The 23039-nt window shown below is 42.8% G+C and overlaps 1 protein-coding gene across 1 annotated transcript in view; it reads right to left on the bottom strand.

Annotated features, from left to right (window-relative positions):
- The window catches only part of LOC6506177, a 58416-nt gene that overhangs the window by 12980 nt on the left and 22397 nt on the right, over window positions 1-23039 (bottom strand). The window contains exons 2-3 of the mRNA XM_001958364.4: window positions 23010-23031; window positions 10585-11017 (exon numbers count right to left, since the gene is read on the bottom strand). Coding sequence (XP_001958400.1) covers window positions 10585-10963 — 379 coding nt within the window. The 5' untranslated portion in view covers window positions 10964-11017; window positions 23010-23031. The remainder of the gene's footprint in view (window positions 1-10584; window positions 11018-23009; window positions 23032-23039) is intronic.

The raw sequence follows: 23039 nt of genomic DNA, 5'->3' as shown, positions 1-23039 counted from the left end.
ATTAAATTAAATGGTCGCATTTGTTTTCAAATTGAGCAATTAAGAAATGATTTAGCGACTTTTTTGGCGCTGGAATTCGTGCGCTGACGGTGGGCGGCGATACTGCGATTCAAATTAAAGTCGAGATAATTAATTGAACGGTGAGCAGATGATTAAAACGGTATTTGAAGTTATCTATCTATGGGATGTGTGAGCTGCGGGCTGTGGGCTTCTGGCGAAAGTTGACCCCCTCAGCCGAAGCCTTTCTTAAAAGGAAACAACAACAGTTGTGAGTCAAAAGTCACAGAAGTGCATATTTCTGCCAGGCATTCCCTGCGAAGCTTTCTTGCCACTTTCGGGGAACGACATATGGCCGAAAATAAACCCGATTCCCAAAGAAAGAAAGCTGAAGAATTAAATGACAAATTAAATAATGTCAGCAACGCGGCGGTTGCCCAAAGGTTAAAGCCATAAAAAAGAGGGCCAGGTTGCGTACTCGGTTAAGCCAATATAATAAATTACATGGCGACAGTGGCGATAATCAAATGAACAACAACATGCGTCCGGCCCGGACCGGGCCGCAAGTCGTTAAATAAAACGCACTGAAAAAATGTATTTTCTTGCTGTATTTTTTTCTGAATTTTATTCGCCGGTCAGCGGCTGCAAATTGTCAGCGAAACTGAAATAAAAATTAAACTGAATGCGCAGGCGCAGAGGCAGAGGCAGAGCCAGGGCGGGCAGGAGGCGAGCGACAGGACCCCCAGCGGCGGCGCCAGAAGATACAAGATACAGATACGAAATGTGGATTGGGAATGGCCCAGAGATGCGACATATGCCGAAAATTTTCAACAGAAGTTCACAAGAGCCCCCAAGAATTTCGCATGCAATTTCGGTAAATTTTCAGGTTTCATGTTCTCGGTTACCCCAAAGTAATTGGGACTTGGGGGCATGGGACTGGGGGCTGGTGGCTGGTGGGCTTGGGGGATAAAAGGATCATTAGCGGGCGCAATGAAATCCTTTTCGCTACCAGCAATAACAACAATTACAAACAATTAAGTGAAATTGAGTTGTCAAATGCGTCTGGAGGGGATCCTGCGCCGCTGTGGGTCGTCGGGCAAATACTCGTACATTTGAATTGAATTGCATGTGAAGCACTCTTCAAACAGAGCTCGACACTCATCAGGGCTTTGGGCCATTGTCTGGGCCCTGAGTCTGCACCTTTTTGGTCTAATTAAGCGCCACAATTAAGTGCAAATGCGACTCCCCGTGTGTTGTTTGTAATGTGCACCGTAATTACGCACTGTAGACGAACCTGTGCCAGGTATACGTCTTTTTTTTCCACTCTTCTGGCCAACATTTCTGGTGAGCGTTGACTAGCGGGGGCTGGCTGCTGGCGGGGGATGGTTACAACTGTTAATTTGTGGTCAATACCACACGTTATTCAAGCTGCTACCCTGCTGGAAAATTACCTTCCTCTTTGTTTTGTTTTTTATTTTTTTGGCAGGTGAGAGAACTGGCTACTGTTGCCGTCATTAGCCGTTGTTTATTCAGAGTTTTTTCCAAAGCCGTGTTTTTTGTCTGTTTAATGACTTAATTTTACCGCAGTGGCAAGTGGCACTGTTGGTAATTTACCGAACTGAATGCTGAATTTTTAATTGCGGGGGTGCTTTCAAAGTTTGCTTGTCAATGTGGCGATAGAGACCATTAATGCGTTTTGGGGTTAAAATTTTAGCCACAAAAGGACTAAATAAGGGAGAGAAGTTGGTCAAATGTTAAAGGTTTAAAAGTACAAAACTCACTTTAAGTTTGAGGAAAATCAAATAAAATCCCTGTGAATCCGAACTTTTTACTTAAAAACCTGCCAACGAACTGTCTGCCATGTTTTTTGTTTGTCCTGTCTGATTACTCCAGTTTTTTCCCCAGCCTTATTGTTACTTTCGAGCCAGGCCTTCTCTTTGGCACCCGTGGCAGATCTATAGATGCATATTGGCATATTGCCATTAAATGGCTCTGACTTGGCAAATAAGAGCCAAAATCTGTTGACTGTCACTGGGCAGAAGGCAAAAGGGCCTGGGGACTGGAGAGAACTCTGTGGAAAATTCAATTATGCAAAAGAGCAAGGAAATTCAATTTAGCAACCGGGCTCCGCTCCGGGCCGCATTTAATAGGGTGAAGTTTTCTGGCCTAGACAGTGCGTTGAATTAATGTTATGTCAACGTAAATTATTATTTATTTGTTTGCGACACGAGAGACACAAGCAACTTCTCTCCCACATAAACATTGATTAATTGCCGAAAACAATTAGTGCATTAACACGCTTGTGGAGCAGCAGGGCCGCCATAGTGATATAAGCAGGCATAAATTAAGCTCGACCAGAGTTGCCACATAAATTAGGCATTATAGTGATCCCGGCTTGATAGTGATCGGTCCCCGAGTGGAGCAGAGGAGCCCGGCAAATTAAGCAGGCCAAGCGGGAATATTTCGGCCTCTGCCATTTGTCAAGCCAGCCGACATAGACGGGCCATAAGCCCCGCTCCGAAAAACCGCATTCATAAAATCTACATAAGAGTTATCATTATTAATAAGGAGAAGCCACAGCCGCGGCATTTTTAATTCTCATTTAATATGCGAAAGTGTCCAGAATGTGTATGGGATTTCCATACAATCAAATGTCTCAATTATACCTGCAGCTCTTTAGGTCTCTTCAGTTTTTTGAGTTTTTGGTTTTCCGTGCTAGCGGAATTTGCATAACAATGCCAACAAATTATCTACTAAACATTCATGTAATTATTTAGAGGCAGAACTATGTCCGAGAATCTCTCATGCATATTTCTCAGATATTTCACCGGGCCACTTCATTGGGATCTCCTCACTTTCAGCGTCCGCGGCTCGTTTAATGCTGAAATGTCTTAATTGAATTTGATATCTAGCCGTGGAATTTCTCCAGAAAGAGGAAACCTTTTAGGCATTTCGATTCAAAGTATCACAAATTGAAATATTTAAATGTCATGGCAATGAAGTGACAACAGTTTTATATGCCACACGGCACACGGTTCGGTTTCTTGGAGGCGAACGTTTTCCGATCCCGATCTTTATCTATAGTTTCCCAAGTGCCCGGTGCTCATTAGGTTTATCACACGCGTTTTGGGGCAAACATTTCACCTTCTCCTATTCTGTGTCGTGGGTCCTTTATGTTCGAGGGCACCCCGCAGTCGCACCAGGTAGAGTCTCCGGGCGGACAGGTAAATAGAGTTCCAGTTCCTGTTTGACTTTTAGTGCTGCATGATAAATGTCCCTCGTGGGTCTTGTGTAACTCTCAGGTGTTTTGTTCTCGCTTCTTGAAATGAGTTTCGATTTTGTTTACTCTGGGCATTGGGCGGGAAGAGTGGAATAAAGATTCATGGCTCGGGATTTTAATTGTGTAATTGTGACTCTATTCAAATGAACGCCATTCATCAGGCTCGGGGTTGCTCTTAAAGGACTTGTTTTCCCCCGAAAACTTCACTCATTAGTTTGCGCTAACCCAAAAACTGATTAATTGCGTTTGCCTAGTCCCAGTCCCAGGGTAGCATTCCAAGTTTTCCCAAGATTTTCCCCTGGTAACATTTGGCAACTTTTAAATGGAACCTATCAATGGCAGTTCGTTCTCCCAGTTGCCGACGCCGAGCCGAGCCACCAAAAAACTTTGGCACTCGAATGACAAATGGAACCGCATGGAAGCCCAAGGAATGCGCCACTTCCCAGGAAACAGATGTGTAGCAAAGGGCAGGACGTGGGGCAGGACCGGGAATGGAGAATGGCGGCCGGAGGAGGCGTGTCAGGGTACATATTTTACAATATTTATTGCTTAGGCGAAAACTTTTTGCCAAGTTGAATTTTAATTAGTTTTGTATATTTGCCTCTTTGCATTTCCACGAAAACTTTGCCGCAAATATAAATCTTGAATGGCAGTGTGTTTTTGCCACGCCCAACACTCCCACTCCCTCGCCCACGCCGCCCTAATTTGCGAGTCGCTAACTTTATAGGCAAAGTCAATTAGGCCAGAAAGCATGAGGCCCAGGAGACTGGCAGGCATTTGCTTACGATTGGAACGCAAAATAAACAAATTCAAATTTGTGATTCAATGAAGCGCAAATCAAATTTTAATTTGGCAGGGAACACCGGCACATCTATGCCAGATATGTTAATTGGTGCAGAAAGCTCTGTTTTGAAAATATTTTTTATGTGCCCCCGAGAGCTTAAAAAATCAAATGTATTATTTATGAGGCGGACCAGAAGATTCTTTATTTTTGGAATACCATTTGGGAAATGCATAAAATCCTACTCTAGACACGCCCACTCCCAGAGTCAAATGGAAAATGTTGTTTCATCCGGCTGATTATTTATATGGCACATTAGGTTAATCTTGTATATATACGAAAATTCTTTTAATAGTTTTCGAAAGGGATTTGGGTGTGTTTCAGAAAGAGTTCTTGTTTTTTATGATTCATTTAAATTCATTTTGAGGATCAATTTGGGTAACCAAAAGATTAGTTTCTCAACTTGCCTTGAAGTAATGGAAAATGTGGATCTAATAGACGAAGGTCTGTTTACGGAACTATGTACCATATCGCTGGGTATCAAGGGTATAGAAACTGTCCTCTCAACTAGGTAAATAATAAAATGAAAGTCAACCTTAAATGCCACAGTAAAAGACAATTAAACAAACAAGGGGCAAATCGTAAAAACGTTGAAAACCAGACCAGAAAGAGACATTTTACTGTTGTCCGTTGTTGATCCATATCGCTCGCCTATGCAAATGCAAAATGTAAGAGGGCCTGGGATATGATATCATGGCACGATCACCCCGCCCGATGCTCGGCCGGTTCGACCCCAAAAAAGTCAACAGTTACATGGACCTTATCTACGCCATGCATCGCGTTTAATCAAAATTTAAACAGTAGAACACAGGCAGGGTTCTCTCATAAAAAACGGTACAGCTCGGGCTTATTTTTTTAGGGCTGACCAGGTAGGCTGTCGTAAAAACATATTTGAAATTAGTTAAACATGAGGTGTTAGAGCAAACATCGGCCCGCAGAGGACAGGAGCGACGGTTGTCGTTGCTGTCGTTGTCAGTTCATAAAAAATTTTATGATCTTTGACCGGCTCTGTCCCGATTTAATGAATAGCGGCCGGGCCGCACTCCCACCTGTCTGGATTCGGGTCGGAAAAGTGTTTTTCCGACCAAACCGAACTGGTTTGCGGTGAAAAGTTGAAAATTCATTTGATTGCGGGCCTCGCTGATCGTTTTGTATCCGATTTAATGACTCGACTTTGCCTACATTTTAATTTAATTTGCACCAGATTGAATGGCAGAATGGCAGTTGGGGGTCACTTGTTAGGAGCACTTAGTGGTGCTTAACTCTCTTTTTAGGAGCTTCAGGTTAGCTGCAATGCCATTAAACTTGGCCTTTAATTAAATTTCGCCTCTTGGCGAAATGCTGATTGAATTTCAGCAGAATCCGGCCGGGAGAGAAATGCGGTAAGTGTATCTTTAAACCGTCACTGACCTCCACCGTCCGCCACAGGTTTTCCCCAGAGCTTCAAAACAATTTTCCCCCCTGCCAACGGTCGAGGCCCCGGCCCCTTGGAAAATTCAGGCGAACTCATTCGTCCCTTTCGGGAAATTTAATGCTGACTGACGCACATAATTATCCGCGCATGGATTTTCAATTAGGCGAAATTTATGTGCATTTCTTGAATGCTCACGGCTCATTAGTAAATTAGATTTTTCAGTTACTAAAAATACCTCACACGTCCAACACGGCCAGCAGAACTTGTCGCCTCGGTGCAAAATTTCGTAAGTTTTTGTTTTATTTTTTGTGAGCCTCCCCCCCATCTCTGCTAATGAGCTGTGTGTCTCTGGGTGTTGTGGGGGAGATGTGAAAAAAATTGATTTTTAATTTTATTTTTCGCCGCTAACAAATAGAGCCAAGAGCTGGGCCCCCCATCCTGGAAACTGTTTATGTTTCGAGTCGGGAAAACTGAGGCTACAGTTTCCTTTGATGTTGTCGGTGGGAGAGTGAGACAATGTTGGTCTGACGTTCTGCAAGATGGGTCTTTGATCTTGAACGGCAGAGTCGGATATCGTTTCACAAATAATTAGGAACAAAACGCCGCAGACAGATAGCGGCGAATAATGGCACGGAATTAAACGCATAAATTGTAATTAAAAAGTGAAAACTATTTTAATCAGCGTTTCAGCAATTCTATTAGCAGAGCACCCGCATTTCCAGCTCCAGATATACGTATAAGAATTCTGTGTGTGGTCCAGATCATTTTTCAGACCAGACCAGAGCAGATCCCCTCGCGGGACTCTCCCCTAATTGATTAAAAAAGGAACAAAGCCAAGGGAGCAGCAGAACGACGACGACGACGCCACAATAAAAATGCAAAATGTAAACAAAGTTAAAAATATTATGGAAATATCCCACACACATCTAGAGACGAGGAGGAGGCGACCCAGTACCAGTACCATCATAATCATTTTGATGCACTGGCAGTAATAATTTCGATCTCTTTCAAAGCGTTTCTTGTTTATCTTTTTAGCATTTTGCATGGCTGGTGGGGAAACCACAAAAAAGCCAAAGAAACAGAACAAAAAAATAATAAAAAAAAAAAATGATGTATAAAGCGGAGGAAAATTTCAACAACAAACGAAGCAGAAATTATGGAAAATTCCATGAAAATAGCAAATAAGTTTTCTCACTTCTATTCAGCTCCTCGGGTGCTCTGTGTGTTATGTTTACTTTTTATGGCTTCAGGCCACAGTGCGTTTGCTGCAACAATTATACGACTCAGAGCACACAGAAGGAAGGAGCCATACCACGAGGTACGGCACCAATAGTTGGGAAAATAAAAAACACCAGAAGAATTCACTCATTTCCGCTCACAGTTAGACTCCTCCATATACTCCTCGGCAGATGCCAAAAAAAAAAAAACGAATCACGTCTCTGCGGTTTTGCATAAATTTCATAATCTACGGATTAGTCATGTATTTGGCCAAAAGCTTGGCGTTAACCAGCAATGGCCAATGGTCAGTGGACACAGGCGAAGCGGAAAATGATTATCGCTAAGTGTTGGAAAGGTGTATTGTTTCAAACTTTTAAAACAGTGTTGTAAATAGAAAAGAAACTTTGTAAAGAATATATAAGATTTAAAATAGAATTTTCCCCTGACATTTATTTCATAATATTTCTGCGAAAAACAAAATTTAGGGCGAACTAAGCTCCAAGCTATTCGGCTTCAGGTCACTTTTTTATAGAAGGACACTTGAATCTATAAAAATACGGTTAGTTCTAAAAAATAAGCTGCTTACTCTCCCGCTTCAACAACTTTTCTCGCATCATGTGTTTCCACTAATCCTGTTATTGTAGGGAAATAACTTTTCGAATTGCGTGGAGCTAGCATAAATCTGCCAATAAATGTTTTCGTTCATGGTCCTTCAATATTTATGGTGTAACCAGGGCACAAAGGCTCTAATAGACCGGAGAGGGACGCAAGGACTTTTGTTTATTATTGTTGCCATGTAATGCTTTATGCGGCCAAAATCAGCAACTTAAATTTATTTATTTGAATTTATTTCACCACCACAATAAAAATATCAAAATAGGCGGAAGGAGCCGTCGACTTCAACAGCTGCTGTTTTTATTGTTGTTGGTGGACGGACAGGAGGACGGACGGACGAACGGACGGACCTTGGCTCATTGTTCCCCTTATGTTGCTTCTGATATTGTTGTTATTGCAATAAAACATTTATTCAACAGCCGCACAAAGTCAAATACGAGTCCTTTTTTGGGTTCTTTGCCTTGGTTTGGTTTCGTTTGGCTTTGGCTTTGGCTTCTGGTCCGAGACCTTTCATTTTTATTATTGTGCCACAAATTGCTGTAAATATTTGCAGAATATAGAATTGTTACCCTTTATGCGTTTTTTTTTTTTTTGTTATGGCTGTTATGGGTGCGACGGGAGGCATAAAGTGGGGCATAAATTATACAAAATATGCTGTTGAAATAATCAAGCGGTTAACTTAATCTGCCATAAAGAAAAAAAACATGTGAGACTAGAATGGCTAAACGGTGGAAGAGCCATAAAAATGAGGATTTCCTATTATTAAAACGATTCGATTAATGGTAGGGTTGGCTTTTAGGATTTCTTTTTCCTGGGAAAAACTTCTGAATTGTAAACTGTTTCCTGGTGTTTGTAAGCATTATATTTAATTATTATTAAAATGTAATAACAACTCGTATTCAAATTGTATTTTTTTGTACTAATCCTTGTGCTGGTCCCCCCAACAAATCAACTAAAATTAATGAGTGTCTGGCTTCCATTTGTGTGGGAACTCCTACCATCATATTTTTTTCCCCACCTTAACGAGCTCCATTTTTTGCTTTTTTCGCTTTGCATATAGAGTCCTAATAAAGACATTTAGGCGGGTCGAAACTTTTTCGTTTGCTTTTTGTTTTCGCCTGGAAACTTTGTTAGAATAATTCCCAGAAAGGCTCCGGCACCCAACGAAATGTGTCGCCTGGGATTGCCTTTACCTTTGTCGAATTCTGCATGCCATTTGATTAATTGCCATGCAAATTATGGTGTAAATATAATAACATTTTATTCAGCTGTCAATTTTGCGGCAGAGAACCGAAACAGCCGCAGAAACAAAGCAAATCCCAGACATGGGCACGACATGCAAAAACTCAATTTGGAGACTCGACCAGATGAAGCGGAGTGAATGGCATTCGCTGCAGTCCAGGCACGATTTTTCCCTATGTTTTCCAGCTCGGAGTAGGGATTTCTATAGGGAGGAAATAGTAGATATGGCATGTTGAAAAATAGATACTTTTTGAAAACAATCCCATCCATAAATGTCTTCAATTTTGAGCTTTTCACTGGTATTATTAAGCAATCAGAATTTTTAATAATTTTTATTTTTGTATTTATTATTTTTTTGGTTCCCAAGTACCTAGTATACCCTTTCTAGTGTAGTTCCCTGCCGGTATCTCTTCGACCGAAACCAAAGAGCCGAAACCAACCGCAGCAAACACCTAAGCACAAAATTAAGACATTAGTCAAAACCATTTTTTGCCGCTCTTCTCGACTTGGCATTTTTCTCGGAGCAAGCTGCTGAGTGGCCTAATCCCTTCGAAAAAAATACAAAACGGTGGAAAAATATTCGCCAAAGGCTGCCGCAGGTACTTCCATGGAAGTGCTGCCCCTTGTCCAGGTGAGTGTTGCAAATTAGTTGACACGTCGTTGGAACCAAAAACTGGCCACAGGAAATCCCAGACATTTGGCGCGACAAACAGTCGCCCAGTCGGCATGAATAAAGTCATTTATATATATAAATATATATACATATGTTGTATGTACGTATGTGCATGCAGAGGAGGCCCCGTTGAAAAATGCTGAAAGTTCCACTCCATTCCTGCTCTATAATTAGCCTAATAACGCCAGGCACCCATCGCAGTCTCAGCTCTGGGCAGAGTGCGGAGTTTGAGCCGAAGTTTACTATGTATAATGACTTCAATTTGCTCTGAAAGCGATTCCTGGAAATCAAATACGGCAAACGGCTAAATGCCATGCCATATCCCAGTCCACAGTGCGGGCCATACACGTATGGACAGCGGTCATTTAGCATTCGCTTTGTGTTATTACGAGAGTTATTTGGGTTATGGGGTGAGTTCTAACAGGTTCTGCTTTATTTTGTTGGTCGTCCAGGGCGAAATTTGCATTTAAGCCGGCTAAATGAAGTCGGATTTTAATGAGAATTGCATGAGTTTAATTTGAGCTTCATCCTGAATTTCCCCAAATGTCCGCTTCCCCAATCCCGTTTCCCCATTGGCTGCGAGCCCTTGGCCAGGCTTCACTTGTTCTTGGCCAAATTAAAGAGTGCACTGGCTCCGTCCTATCTATCTCATCTTCGGCTGCCCACGCCCAGTGCTTCATATTTTCATAAGCTTTTCCCCATCTAAGTCGCCGCCTTTTCCCCCTCCCTCCTGACTGATTCCTTTTACAAGCGCAGAGACAAATGACTGGCGATGTGCCCGGGCGATAGGGCCGGAGGATCCCTGGATCGCGGGCTCCGAACTTTGGCGGAACAACGCCTAAGCCCAAAGCTGCCACAAAGAGTTATGGGCACAAATTAAATTTGCAAACGCAAGTGCACGGGGAGAAGTTTTTGGCTATTCTAGTATGGTAGGTAATATTTTACGAACCAATCTTTATACATTTAAATTGTTTTTAAAAGAAATGTTTCCTTTAATGAACTATAGTTTGCCTGTCAGTTTCTTCGTACTATCTATCCTATACTAGACTATTTCTTTCTGTGCAAAGGCGGCGAAGGAGGAGTCCCTCACAGTGCTTGCCGAAAAGCAATCGAGCCACGCACGCCCAACATCAGTTTGATAAATTGATATCAGCGATCGATGCACGGCGGCCAGATTATTGTCTTGCCGGAGAGTTTTAATTGAAAAACGACAGGAACAGGAACTGGGGTAGGGGTACGGGTACGGGTAGGAGTAGGTAGGACTGCAAATATAGTGAGTGAAGGGATAAGGGCTCGGTACTCACCTATGGAACCGTCCAGGGAGTAGGCATTCCGCTGCCAAGCCCACGTGCACAGATCGCAGGTGGTCAGGCCGTCGGCGGCGACGCTTTCATCCAGGAAGGGCGGGCGGGGCGGCGGCGGCACAAAGTGCCCGTTCCACAGTCCGTTCTCGCTGGCGTCGAAGGCCAGCGGGGAATCGAAGGTGTCCACCTCGATGGCATTGGCCCACCAGTCCTCGTCGTACGGGTCGTAGCCCACCGTGGTGGCTGCTCCCGCATTCGGATCCGAGTCCGCATCCAGCGGACCCGGCAGCTGACTCTCCATTCCGGCCAGGGATCCCAGCCGCGAGTTGGGGAACACGGAGCGCAGCGTGCTGCTGTCATCCCTGTAAACGTCCGCCATTTTCTACCTGCGGGCGGACCTCAGTCGGTGGGCTTCGGCCTCATAGGTCTGGATCTGCAAATGGAGGAGTCGTCAAACACGTTAGCTGGTCGACGCACAAAAATGGTCACAAAATAATTCATAATTCATAGATATTGGCAAATGTTGTCAAATTTGGTCACCAAAACTGGTTGGCTTGAACTAGTCGGGGTATGTATGGCGCACCCAAGAAAGATAGTTGATGGATTTTAGTAAAATAATATGAAATGAATAATTACAAATGGTTGAGAAATAAGTTAATTTGTTGATCTTCCATAAAACTCTTTTATTTTGAAAGTGGCTCGCTTGTTAACAGTACATTGGAGGTGCATGAATATCCTTATTGTTAGAGAGACTTGCCCACCTTATCAGTATGCACACCCCCCACGTCCACCCCAATTAATAACTCCGCAATAAAGACTTAATGCCGCTTGACCAACACAAAAGAGGCGTGGCGGTGCATTTTCCACGGGTGGGAGACAGGTTTTTCCGCCTCGGCTACCGAAAAGTTTCCCTCGGTCGCCCCGGCCTCGTCTGACACACATTAATCAGCCCGAGAAAATGCCAGTTGACACTAATGAAGTTTCCTAACAAGATTTAAAAATGCTGATAACAAAAAAATATGCCACAAATAAATCAGCATTAAGGGGGCGGCTAAAGAATACAGAGGAGACCCTCAAGTATTTGTAGTTCAATGGGTCAGCGGCGTACGAGCGTTAAAAGTGAAACTCCAGACAAATGTGCTAATCAGAGACTCGGCCAACGGCCAACAGATCATCGGAAACGAAATTATATCTTTTCACTGTGATTTATAAGCCAGCAATTACAAGCTCAGCCCACTGATCGACCATTATCCGGCGTAATAATGCAAAAAGTCTGAGAGCTATAAATACCGCTCGGACAATGGAGCTTTGAAAGAAAATAGTGAATAAATAAAAACTGCCGAAATCATTTATCATAATCATTGTGATTGATTCGTTGGGAAAAATAAAATATCACAAGTGAATAACAAAAATTTTTGTATATCGTTTCAAAAGGCCGACCCGACCCGATCGGGCAACCGACCAACAGACCAACCGACCAATCTACCAATCGACCGCCCCCCAGTTTCGCTCATCAGGCGTATAAACGGGGCCTTTTGTTGTTGGCCCGATCGCTGTTGTGGTATCACGTCTTTAGCTCACGTTTTGCTCCATTGAATCACTCACTCAGCTGCGTTACCTCTTGGCCAAAATATAAAAAATCCAAATAGCCGAAAACAAAAATTGTTTTCGTTCGGTGACTGACCGGGTAGCAATTGAACTGCCCCCGCTGCTCGGACCTCGGACCATAGCCAATCGGCGGGGCGACTGGCAGGGGGGATATGTTGCGAATATGGCTATATATTTCTATATTTTCCTGGTTCCCATTGCGGTCGGGTCGCCTTGTTTGCAACTTTCGAATATTATCAATCATGCAGACATTTTTACGCCCGAATCGCTGTCAGGCGACCTTACGGCGCTCTGTGCCTTTTTATTCCGCCTAATGGAAGAGTTGTGTTCCAGATATTGTTGTTGTCTAGGAGCAGTCTAGCTCCCAAATTAGAAACATTAAAGTGATCACTTTTTTAGGAATTCTCGAGAGGAGTTCTCGGAAGCCAACGAACTGTGTACTTTAGTTTTGAAGTCTTTTGAAGATTAACCAAAGGAACTATAAATCTTCAAGTGATATTTTCATTTAGATAATCAAAATGTTGGGTTTATGCCTAAAAAGAGTGTGTTGTAGGTTGAATACACATTTCTTCCATCAATGTACCTTTCTCTGATTGAGATGTTCTCTGTTTATAAATAGCCACTTCAGAAATTTATTTTTATCGGAGTGTGTTCCGTGCTTCTTTATTTTGGCCATCTTCCATATTAATCACACCGCATGAGTTGCTTTCAGCAGACAATGGAGCCACGGGGCCATCTAAGAGTGACCTGGGCCGGGTAGCGCAATAAAAGTATTTTTCTGGCTCTGTTTCTTTGGCAAAGTAATCGCTTGACCAAGTTTTCACTTTTTCTGGCCGGCACACGCTTTGTGCGTTAGTCAAGTGGCTTAATTTATATTTATGAAAGAGACACAGCCTCAGACACGAACTGGCGAACTTGTGGAAGAGTTATGACTCTGGCTGACCCACACTCCACGGAGTCGAGGTCTGCAGCCTGGAGTCTGAAACTGGAACTTGGACTGTGGCCATATAATAACAATTTAGGCTTGTTCTCCGTCTCGGGCGGCAATTTTTCACATTAATTACAAATTACAGATTTATTAGGTATGAGACGCCGGACCACGCCCTCCTCCCCTCCCTGTTTTTTCCTTTTTTTTTCCAGAACCAGTCAACATGCAGGTTACAAGCTTCCCTGGACCTGTCGGCGAATAAAATTCCAGGCCAGTCACATGTTACAGCTCTTGGCCAAGTACGCAGTTCACTGAGAAAAAGTGTGTGAGAATTCTACAAAAATTTTCTAGATCTTAGAACTAAAAATTATAATTTTTCTCATTTGAATGCCCATTTCTTCCAGTGCATCTGCAGAACTTGGCTAAAATATTAATGAGTGTTGTAATTTGTTGCATTGTAATAAATTAATTTTGTGCGCCGCAGCACTTATGAGAGCCGCTTCAAGTGGCCAGGAGCGGGAAGTGGTTGGGCGTCCGGTCGAGAGCCGGGGGAGTCGAAGTGGCAGCGGAACTCCCATTTGCATACGAGAGCAAACCACTTGGAACTCGCCGACCCACCTCGCAGAGCCAAGAGCCACCATAAAACTCTACCGGCCGGCGTCCGCGCCTGCACCACAGCTTTCGGCCCTCAGATCTCAATTCCCGACTTTTGGCTTGCAGCTCTCTTGGCCCAAAACTCTTAGCTCGGCTTGGCTCGGCCCGGCTCGACTGTTGGCAGTGCCCACCACACGCTACACAGAAGTGCATGAGTAGACACTTGAAACGTACTTGGCACTAGACTGATTATAGTCAATTCGTTGAATTGGACCACCAAGTGGCGGCAGTCCGCCCGTCCGTTCCCTCGAATCGGGTCTCCAAGTCATCATCATCCGAGCAGCGGCAGCAGCTGAGCCACGAAGAGCCGCTGCAAAGCCGTGGCCAGAATCACTGAGCCGGGCTAGTGGCCAGTCATCGTCATCGACAACGGACACTAAGCCAGGCTAAGACGACAGTGGTTCGTATTTGAATGGGAAGTGCGAGTAAAAGACTAAGGCAAAGAACTTGAAAAATGTGGTTTTTGTGGGATATGAGTTATTAGAAACTTTAGAGTTGGTACTAAGAATTCTAAGATAATATTTAACAAATATTTTAAATTATGAAAATATTTTTTGAGGCGCAAACCTTTTCCGAAAATACTATTTTTGGAAATACCCATACCACCACTGTACAAACTTCCAGAGCGACAAGCCAAACTTGAATGGAGCGTGATGGTGGAGCTTCTTCCTCCGATGATTCTACACACACACATGCACACACACCTTACCCACACATATAATTACTCACTCACACACTCACGGACCTACACCTATTACAACAACCACTTCAAAGATGGCCACAAGAGTAGCATCTTATTTTGCGCTGCCTTCGACTTCGATGGCGGGCCGTTGATTTTACCCTACATGGGGATTTTCAGAAGGGGCTTCCAAAGGGGGGGAGCCCATCTAGAGGAGCTGGAATGAAGCCACATAATGAAAAGAGTGTGTGAAGAATTTTAAATTCAAAATTGCATGAAAAGTCGTGAGTCGCAAATAGCTTGTTGCTGAATGTAGTTGTTGCTGGTGTTGTTGGTGTTATTGTTTTTGTTGCCAGAGCCGACAGATATCCTACTCATCACTTGAGAAAATGAAAAAACAATCATAAGCAGCAGGCAGCAACCTACCAACCAACCAACCAACCTACCAGCCAGCCAACAATGCTTCGAGTGTGTACAAAGTAAAATCCACTCGAGAGAAATAATAAAGGCGGCCAACAGACAATCGCTAGAGGTCTGTAATACACTTTCAGGGGGTACATATTCATCAAAGTATTGATCGATTTAAATATAATCTATAAAAATAAGGTAAATAAATTTTAAACTCTATTTATTGTTGGGGTTTAAATTTAAACTAATCTGTTGTGGTCATATAGGTCAAGACACTAAAACACTGTTAGCGTAACTCGAATTCGTATTTCCTATGTGCTTTCCAAACATTTTTCATTTGTTTTTGCTTTCTTTCCGCACTACACCTGTTTGGCGGATCTGGGCATCTAGGCGGACAAAACAGAAAAGGGCGCGGGTGGATCGCCGACTTAATAAAGTTATTATAATTTAAGCGTTTTGATTATGCGCCTTGGCAGTGTTTAAAATACCAATGCAACGGCGCCTTTGGGGCCACGTTTTTAGCTTTTTGGGCCCAGGCCCAGGCCCAGGCCCGGACCCGGGTCTGTGGTTCCAGGTTCCTAGTCCCGCACCATTTTGTTTATTTGTGCTGGTGTGTGGGGGTAATCTTTGTGATTGGTTGCGATTTGCCTTTAATTTTGTTGCTAGTAAGTGTTGCATGCACGACGGCGATGTTGTCTGTTGCCCGTTGCATGCATCCCGTTGGCAAAATGTGCAGCCATGTTAAGTTGCAACTCTTGGCATGGTAAATCCATTTCCCCGCCTGCTGCCTGCTGCCTGCTGCTTGACTGACTGACTGACTCACTGAGCGAGTGAGTGAATGACTGGGTGAGTGTGTGTCGAGTGTGTCTTTGCGGGGGTGCCTGGCTATGATTTTCAAGTCTCTATTAGAGCGGCAGATTGGTTGTGCAGAAACAAAAAATCTGGATTCACAGTTGACTTGATTTCCTACATGCATCGCTCTTAAAAAGCCCACGAGCTCAGGGGCTTGCGTAAGGCATCTGGAAATTAATTGGTTGTGTCATGTACGGAGATTCTTAACAACAATTGCTGATTAGAGATGGATCTGCGAGACGTCGGGAATGAAGTCATTAAATGGAAGATTCATCTTACAAATTGGCAGATCCAGGCACCCGAAGAGACAGGCCTAGTCACTCATATGTACCACAAGTTAAATAATTACATATATCTCTTATAATGTCTCAATCCAAGCTTCCATACTCTGTAATCTTTTATTAACCGACACCGTAAATCTCCCAATAACCTTTACATAAACCCCACATTTGCCACACTTTCGAAATCGAAGCTCACCTTCACCCCAAACTCATTCTCCTTCATCACAAAAGGCACACTTTCCATGCCACTACCGACCGACGAAAGGAAAACGAAATGAAAATACTCGTACTCAAAAGGTGACAATTACTTTCAATTTTCCGCCAACTTTCCAGCGGCATGTGGAAAATAAGTTTGCCGCTAAAAGAAAAATATGATAAACTGTTCATCCAAGGCTCGGAAAAGCCGGCTTCAGCTTCATCTGCATCTCCAGCGGCTAGAGACCAGACGGGAAAAGCGAAGCAAAAACTGTGAAGAATAGCGAAAATATTTTGCCACAGTCACAATTTCCTGAACTCTTGCCCTTTATGTCGAGCATTTTGTGCCGCTGGCAGCACACTCCAAACTCCACACGATTGCATGAGGAGAGGACCTGCCTGCAATTCGAAATGCAATGGCAACAGCAGCAGCAGAGGCAGCAACTGCAGCAGCCAGAAAGTGCAACATGATCGGGCGAGTGCAGTGAGGCAGTCGATGATCGCCGCGCTTCGATTTGTATCGCTTTGCATTGCCTCAATCTCTCAATCCCTGACCCGTCCTCTTGCAGAGAAAAAAAATTGGTTTAAAAATTATAAAAAAATTGCAAATTACCTAATCAATGTGGGTAGTTTCAGGACTACTTTGCAAGCTATGTGAGTCTTTTTCTAAAGATAATAATGTCACGAAAAAATAGAAGATATATTAAACTAATTTAAGAAGAACTTTAATTATTCATAATAGCTATATAATTTTTATAAAGAATTTTTATTAGATGACTTGATGATTTAGTTCATTATGTTTACATAAATCAGAGAACTACATGGATAAGTGAAGTTCTATATTTTTATAAGCTATATCTCCCATATAAACTCTTCTTTACAAAGTTAAGAAAATATGCCTCTGTATATAATTATTCTACATTCATATAAATTCTTCCAGTGCTGTAATTTTTTCTCCGCTTTCGTTTTGCTCTGATTTTTTCGTACATCTGTATATAATTTTTGTTGGACGTAAAGCTGGTCCGTGCCTCGTGCCTCGTAGATTTGTCCATGATTTAGGGTACGGGCGGCATCGCCTTGCACCGACCCGGCATATCTGGATATCGGATATTTCGTAATAAGTGAGACCTACAGCAGACCAACTTTTTGAGCCCGCTGGCCATTAAAAGCGAAAGTCGTAAAAACTCTTGCGAGTCGATGGGTTTATGCCCTCTTCTCATATGCAAAATCAACACAATTTCCAACCGGCGAGCCGGCCTGCTCAATTTTATTTACTCACTGCCATTTGAAACAATGGCCGGGCATTTGAAACGCTCACTCAGAGCCATAAAATCCAAAATCGAATACCCAGGGCAGGGCTCGTTGGACAAACATTTTATAGCATCTTCCAATCACGCGAAAGGAATTACGTTCAAAATACGCTGAAATGTTTATGACGGATTCATGTGGCCTATGTGTGCCAAATCAAGTTTCTATGTAATTTATACTTATAATCTTTTGGAAAAAAAGTTACCAAATTGCCATGGAAACAAAGAAGATAGCTTTGCTTTTTTGCGTTTTATTGGCCAGGCTTTTATGCCCCCATTTAGTGATGGTCTTTATGAGCCCTGTTGATTGCCAATGAAATCATGCCAACTTTGGAATCTTGTCTCATGAATCGAATGGCAGATGATTTAGGCCTGTTTTTTATGATGTATGTTTTTCACATAATGAGAAGGTTGTTTACATTTCAAATTAGTCCGAAATTAGATCATATCTGTGTTTGATTGTGTTGAATATGGATTAGCTGAATGCTCCTTTTATTTGTCAAAAAATATGAATAAAGCTCCTACTCTCTGGCGGTCGTTAACACACCACAAGAGCCCTCAGCTCCATTGAATAAAAATGTAAATCCTTCATAAGCTGATTGAAACCCGATTTTATGGGCATCTTCGCAAAGTTATCGGAGCATTCCAATGGGCTTGGTGCGGAGGGAAAACTTTTACTGGCTGGCTGCTGGTAACTATGTTGCCAAGTTGTTAAGTTCCACGTTAGGAACAAGCGCATTACATACATTCCAATTGTCCCGACAAAATCGTGCGCGGGCATCTAATCGCGAATGGGAAACAGTATCTATGCTAATCTGGCTACAAGATCATTGACAATAAAATGGGTTTCCCTCCCTCGAAAAAATTGGGAACAAGAACCTGTAGCCCAAACGAAACTACAAGTCGCAACAAATAATGAGCCGTAATGAGCAATGATCGCCACACAATTAGCCAAATTTTGTTGCTGTTGTTGTTGTGGTGGTTGTGGCTGCATTCTGGCAAGTTTATTTTTTTGGGACAAATTAAAACAAAATAAAAAGAAAAACAAACAGAGGATGGCAAACGAGCCGAATACAAAAAAATAAACACGAAATTAAACAAACATTGAGGATTTATATGGCCTGGCACTTGGCGAGGTTCCATCGTACTTGGAAATTGCCGGAAAATTACAAGAAAATCGTGCAACTCCAGTTTGCTCTCCGCGAGAGAGAGCCAAAAAAACCAAAAGCCAAAACCTAGCGACAAAAAAATTCGGAGGCATGAAAAGCCACAGCTCAGAGCCAGCCCAGTTGGTGTATCGGTGGACTTTCGAACAAATTTAAACGTTACATGCGAGTAGATTTCAACGCGATCCGATCATCGATTGCTGCTCGTGCACCCACACAGATACTACACCAATACCAATAGATATCGGGCAGAAAGGCTGCGGGGTATGATGCAATGTTGCAAGTTGGCGGTAACTCCTTGCCCTCAGGTGCCTTTGCCGCTTTTCACTTTCCGTCCGCTCGCCCAATTGGCCAAACAAAGTCAGTCAGTCTGGCTGGCAAGTCAGTCATTTTAAGTGACTCGGCTCTGGCTTTTGTTGATTTCTACGATTGGCGTACAAAATAACTGCAACTGTCATTTTCGATTTTCGATTCGCGAGTTTCTGCGGCGGCGACCTGCTGGGCTTGCCACCAAACTGAGAAACCTCAAAAAAATAAAAATAAAAAACAAAATATATAAACATTTTTCGCTGCCTGTCGAGAGGCAAAATGTCAATTTGGCGTTGTTTACTTTTTGCCAAAAAAACCTTTAATTTGTGCTTTAGACTTTTGAGTTGCATTCGTTGCGCCTTCAATTGCCGCAATTTACCTGGAAATGCCCTCTCAGCCCCCTGCCCCTCTAAAAAAGGCGCTTTAGGCGCGCCATTGAGTGTTAATTAAGCATTTATTCAGCATTGGGTGTCAAAGTTGGCTCTAAAGAGCCCAAAATTAATGCCAGTTTGTGTCGATTTTCCTTTGTTATCAATTGAAAATTTATTTTTCGTTTCGATTTCGTTTGCCATCCATTGGGCCGGGCTCGATTTCGATTTCGATTTCGGCCATAAAGCTAAAGTCCAAGGCGCAACTTCATCGATCATTGTCTGTGGCATTGTCAAAAAATCATACACAAATGAAATGCCAGAGGGCCAAGAAAAAAGCCAGAGATATGCCTTCCTTGATGGCCTCAAAGACAGCTCTCGACTTAGATGAATCATTTCCCGCCTCATTCCGCCCCAAAAACAAGCATTTTTAATTGGTCAATAAAAAGCGGCACGTTGGCCGCTTAACAGAGGATAATAACAGAGGAAATGCCAGAATATTACCGCATTTAATTTGCATATTTTGCTTTGGAAATTTGAAATTTGACAGTTAAAAGCGTCTTATTGGTGTGTAAAATTTCAAATTAAAGTCAAATCAACGCAAACCTGAATGGAAATGTTGTTCAAATTACTTAATCTTTTTTTTTGTTGCATATTGTAAAGTGGGTAGATACGTGTATTTCCCTAAGGCTTATTATAAGAGTTTATTAATTTTACGATGGAGGTTTCTTCGGGGCTTTGGTTTTTAAAGAAAAGTAGAAAAATACTTAAACAGGTTTAACAATTTACTTTTTCTTGAAATAAAACATAAATACATGCCAGCTTTCTATCAGTTAGTTACTTTTTTAAGGTTTATTCACATGTGAGCACTTTTAATTTTAGTTTTTATAAATTTTTTTAAATATTTAATCTTGAATATTGTACTATTTTAAAATATATTGACATAAAAATGAACCCCACAAACATTCCAGAATCTCCTTGAAAAGACTCTTTAAAATTTTTCCTGGATAAGAAAGTTTTAATTGCACTTTCGACACCATGTCTCTCTGGAACCTAAAGTGCGCTAACCTTAATCGGCGTAGGAAGTGCAACGGTAAACATTATCAACCGACGCCTGACTGGGCGGTGGGTCTCAGGGGGCGTGGCTGGCTGACGGGGACTGGGGCTGCGTGAGGCAGGAGACCGCGACGTCGACAAGCTGATAAGCATCGCCCAGTACAATGGCACACACTCATCCTAGAAGTTGCAGCTTGTGTTGCTGTTGCTGCTGATGTTGCTGCTGCTGCTGTTGCTGCTGCTGCAGTCAATGTGCCAGTTAGCCACTCAACTATGCGTGTCTGTGTCTTTGTGTGTGCAACCTGCAACACTTTCAAACAACTTTATCACACCAGAATCTCGACTCAACTCGCCCAGACTGACTGACTGAGTGACTGGCTGACTGACGCGGTCTTGATTGAAATGCGACGACAAGCCAAGTGGGTGGCAGCTGCGGAATGAAAATGAAAAACGGAAAGGGGGCGTGGACAGGGGAGCCCAGGGAAAAGCTGCCAGGCCCTGGCCCATGCCCAGGCCGGTGCGTATGTATTAATTAGTGTCAAGTGTTGTCGCTTTGAGTTACGCGCCCAGGGAACTATAACACAAAGCGATAGTAACAGCCACTTGTTTGCCCAGCTCCCGATTTACCCCAACGCACCACCCTATATGGGAGTGTGTATGCCTGTGTATGTGCTCCTGTAATCGATGATGACACGTTTCGGCTTTTGCCCATGCGCAAGAGCCTCCTGAAGCACTACGGAGCCGCAGCCAACTGGCAGCAAATTGCAGGCTAGAGCGGCCTCGGTGCATGTGTTAATTTATAAACACACTCCTCTCTGGATACAGTAATATTTTTTGCGCATCCAATTACATTTATGTGCTCGTAAACTAAAAATTCTGCACAGCTTGCAAACGGGTTGGTTGGTAATAATTATAAGCCCAAGAGGTTGCCCACCATCATCCAGCATATATCTACATATAGTTTGGCTTATGTGTTCTGTGCGCCTGTGGGAGCGGCCGTTTAGGGGAGTGGGTCTGTCGGGGGCTATATTTTATATACTTCCTGATTTATGGAGGGAAAAATATAGTAAAATCTTAAATGAAGCCGCTTCCGGAGCTGCTAGGGAAAACTAATCTGAAATTAATTTCCTCCAAGGTAGGGGAGAAGCTCTATAACAGCTTTGCCCTTCACCACGGAATGGGATTAATATACCCGATATTGCTTATGACGTTCTACGATGTTCTAAAGCACAAGATTACAAGTGATTGAAAATAATTAACTATAAATAAACGCCCGTATGCAATGCCATAAAAAAAAGATTTCAAATTGATTGAAAAGTCCTCTTCAAAATCACGTAGGCAATTTCCTAAAATCTTGCCCACTTTCTTTTCGGGTTTCGAGGGAAACTCCATCGAAGCCCCTGTCCCAAAAAAGAAACAGCCCACATACGACTGCGGAGATCTTAAACTAGAACTACGCCCCGAAAACGCCAAACAACAGCAACCGCAATGGATATTGCTGGCGAGCATTGATTGGTTTTTCATTTTCGCTTCGCCAAAATGGTGAAGAGCCAACTCTCAGATAGATATACACGTCTATATATATATATTACCATTGCGGGTTAGTGCGGTGTGAAAATTGTTTTGGCCCGGGGCTACGGAGAGATGGGGAGCGAGAATTATGTGGCACTTTCATATGGCCATAACGAAGCATGTGAATGCCAAAGCCAATTGGAGTTGCTGTTTTTATTTTCTAGTTCACGAGTCGGGCCATTCCAAGGCTGCCACCGGCCACCGTCCAGTGGCAATTAAAATTCCTTCGCTTTTAATAACCGATATCCGAGGCATGAAATTAAAACATGTTTCTCCAATATTGGTTAATGAATTTCGTTATTTTTGTCCCGTATCCGCGCCCTTTTAAATACTGTTTAGATGTCAGTTTAATAATCAATTAGGGGCCGAGTGTCTTGTTGTCATTGACCTTCAATCTGGTCCAGAGATCTTTCGGACACATCCACACCCAGGCCTAATAGGGCGGGCAATTACCCGATCTTAAAGCCTCTTAGCTTCTTTTATTTCCCATCTATTTATGAAATTATAATTTGATATTTCAACATAGTTGTCAATCAAAGCTGTCGCTGTTGTTGGTCCATTGTTGCTTATCCGACAACCTTTTTTTTTGTATTTTAAATATTTAGGCAGGGGCGTGGCGGAGGCACAGGTATCGGGTCTCCTTTGTTGGCGTTATTAATTTGATCGTTAGGTTTTCTTGCTTGCTGCTGCCGTTTGACATGATGATGGGTTCCCCCGGCTCGGAACACACACTCCAACATCGTTTGGGCAGCCAGCAGCCCCCGTATTTCGAGACTTTTGTTCAAATAAAAATATTTTAAAAACGCTGAACGGCGCGGCCCGAAAAAAAATACTTTGTACGTCCCACGCACTTGTCATAATAGATTCGTTTATAATTTTATTTGGCTTGGATTTTTTCTACTTTTCTGTACGTTTTTTATGCAGGTTGATTTTGGCCGGGCTTATACTACTGCGGGCATTAATCGTAAGCGGCTTTTGTGCCCCCTGAACGGATTTAAATTTTATTTGAATTCGTGTGGTGGTGAGTGCTTTACGAACATACCTCATAAATCCATGGACAGGTTCTGAAATA

The sequence above is a fragment of the Drosophila ananassae genome, chromosome 2R (genome assembly GCF_017639315.1).
Source record: "Drosophila ananassae strain 14024-0371.13 chromosome 2R, ASM1763931v2, whole genome shotgun sequence".
NCBI classification, from domain to species: Eukaryota; Metazoa; Arthropoda; class Insecta; order Diptera; family Drosophilidae; genus Drosophila; species Drosophila ananassae.
The sequence above is the reverse complement of the archived record's forward strand: the minus strand, read 5'-3'. Positions and strand labels throughout refer to the sequence as shown.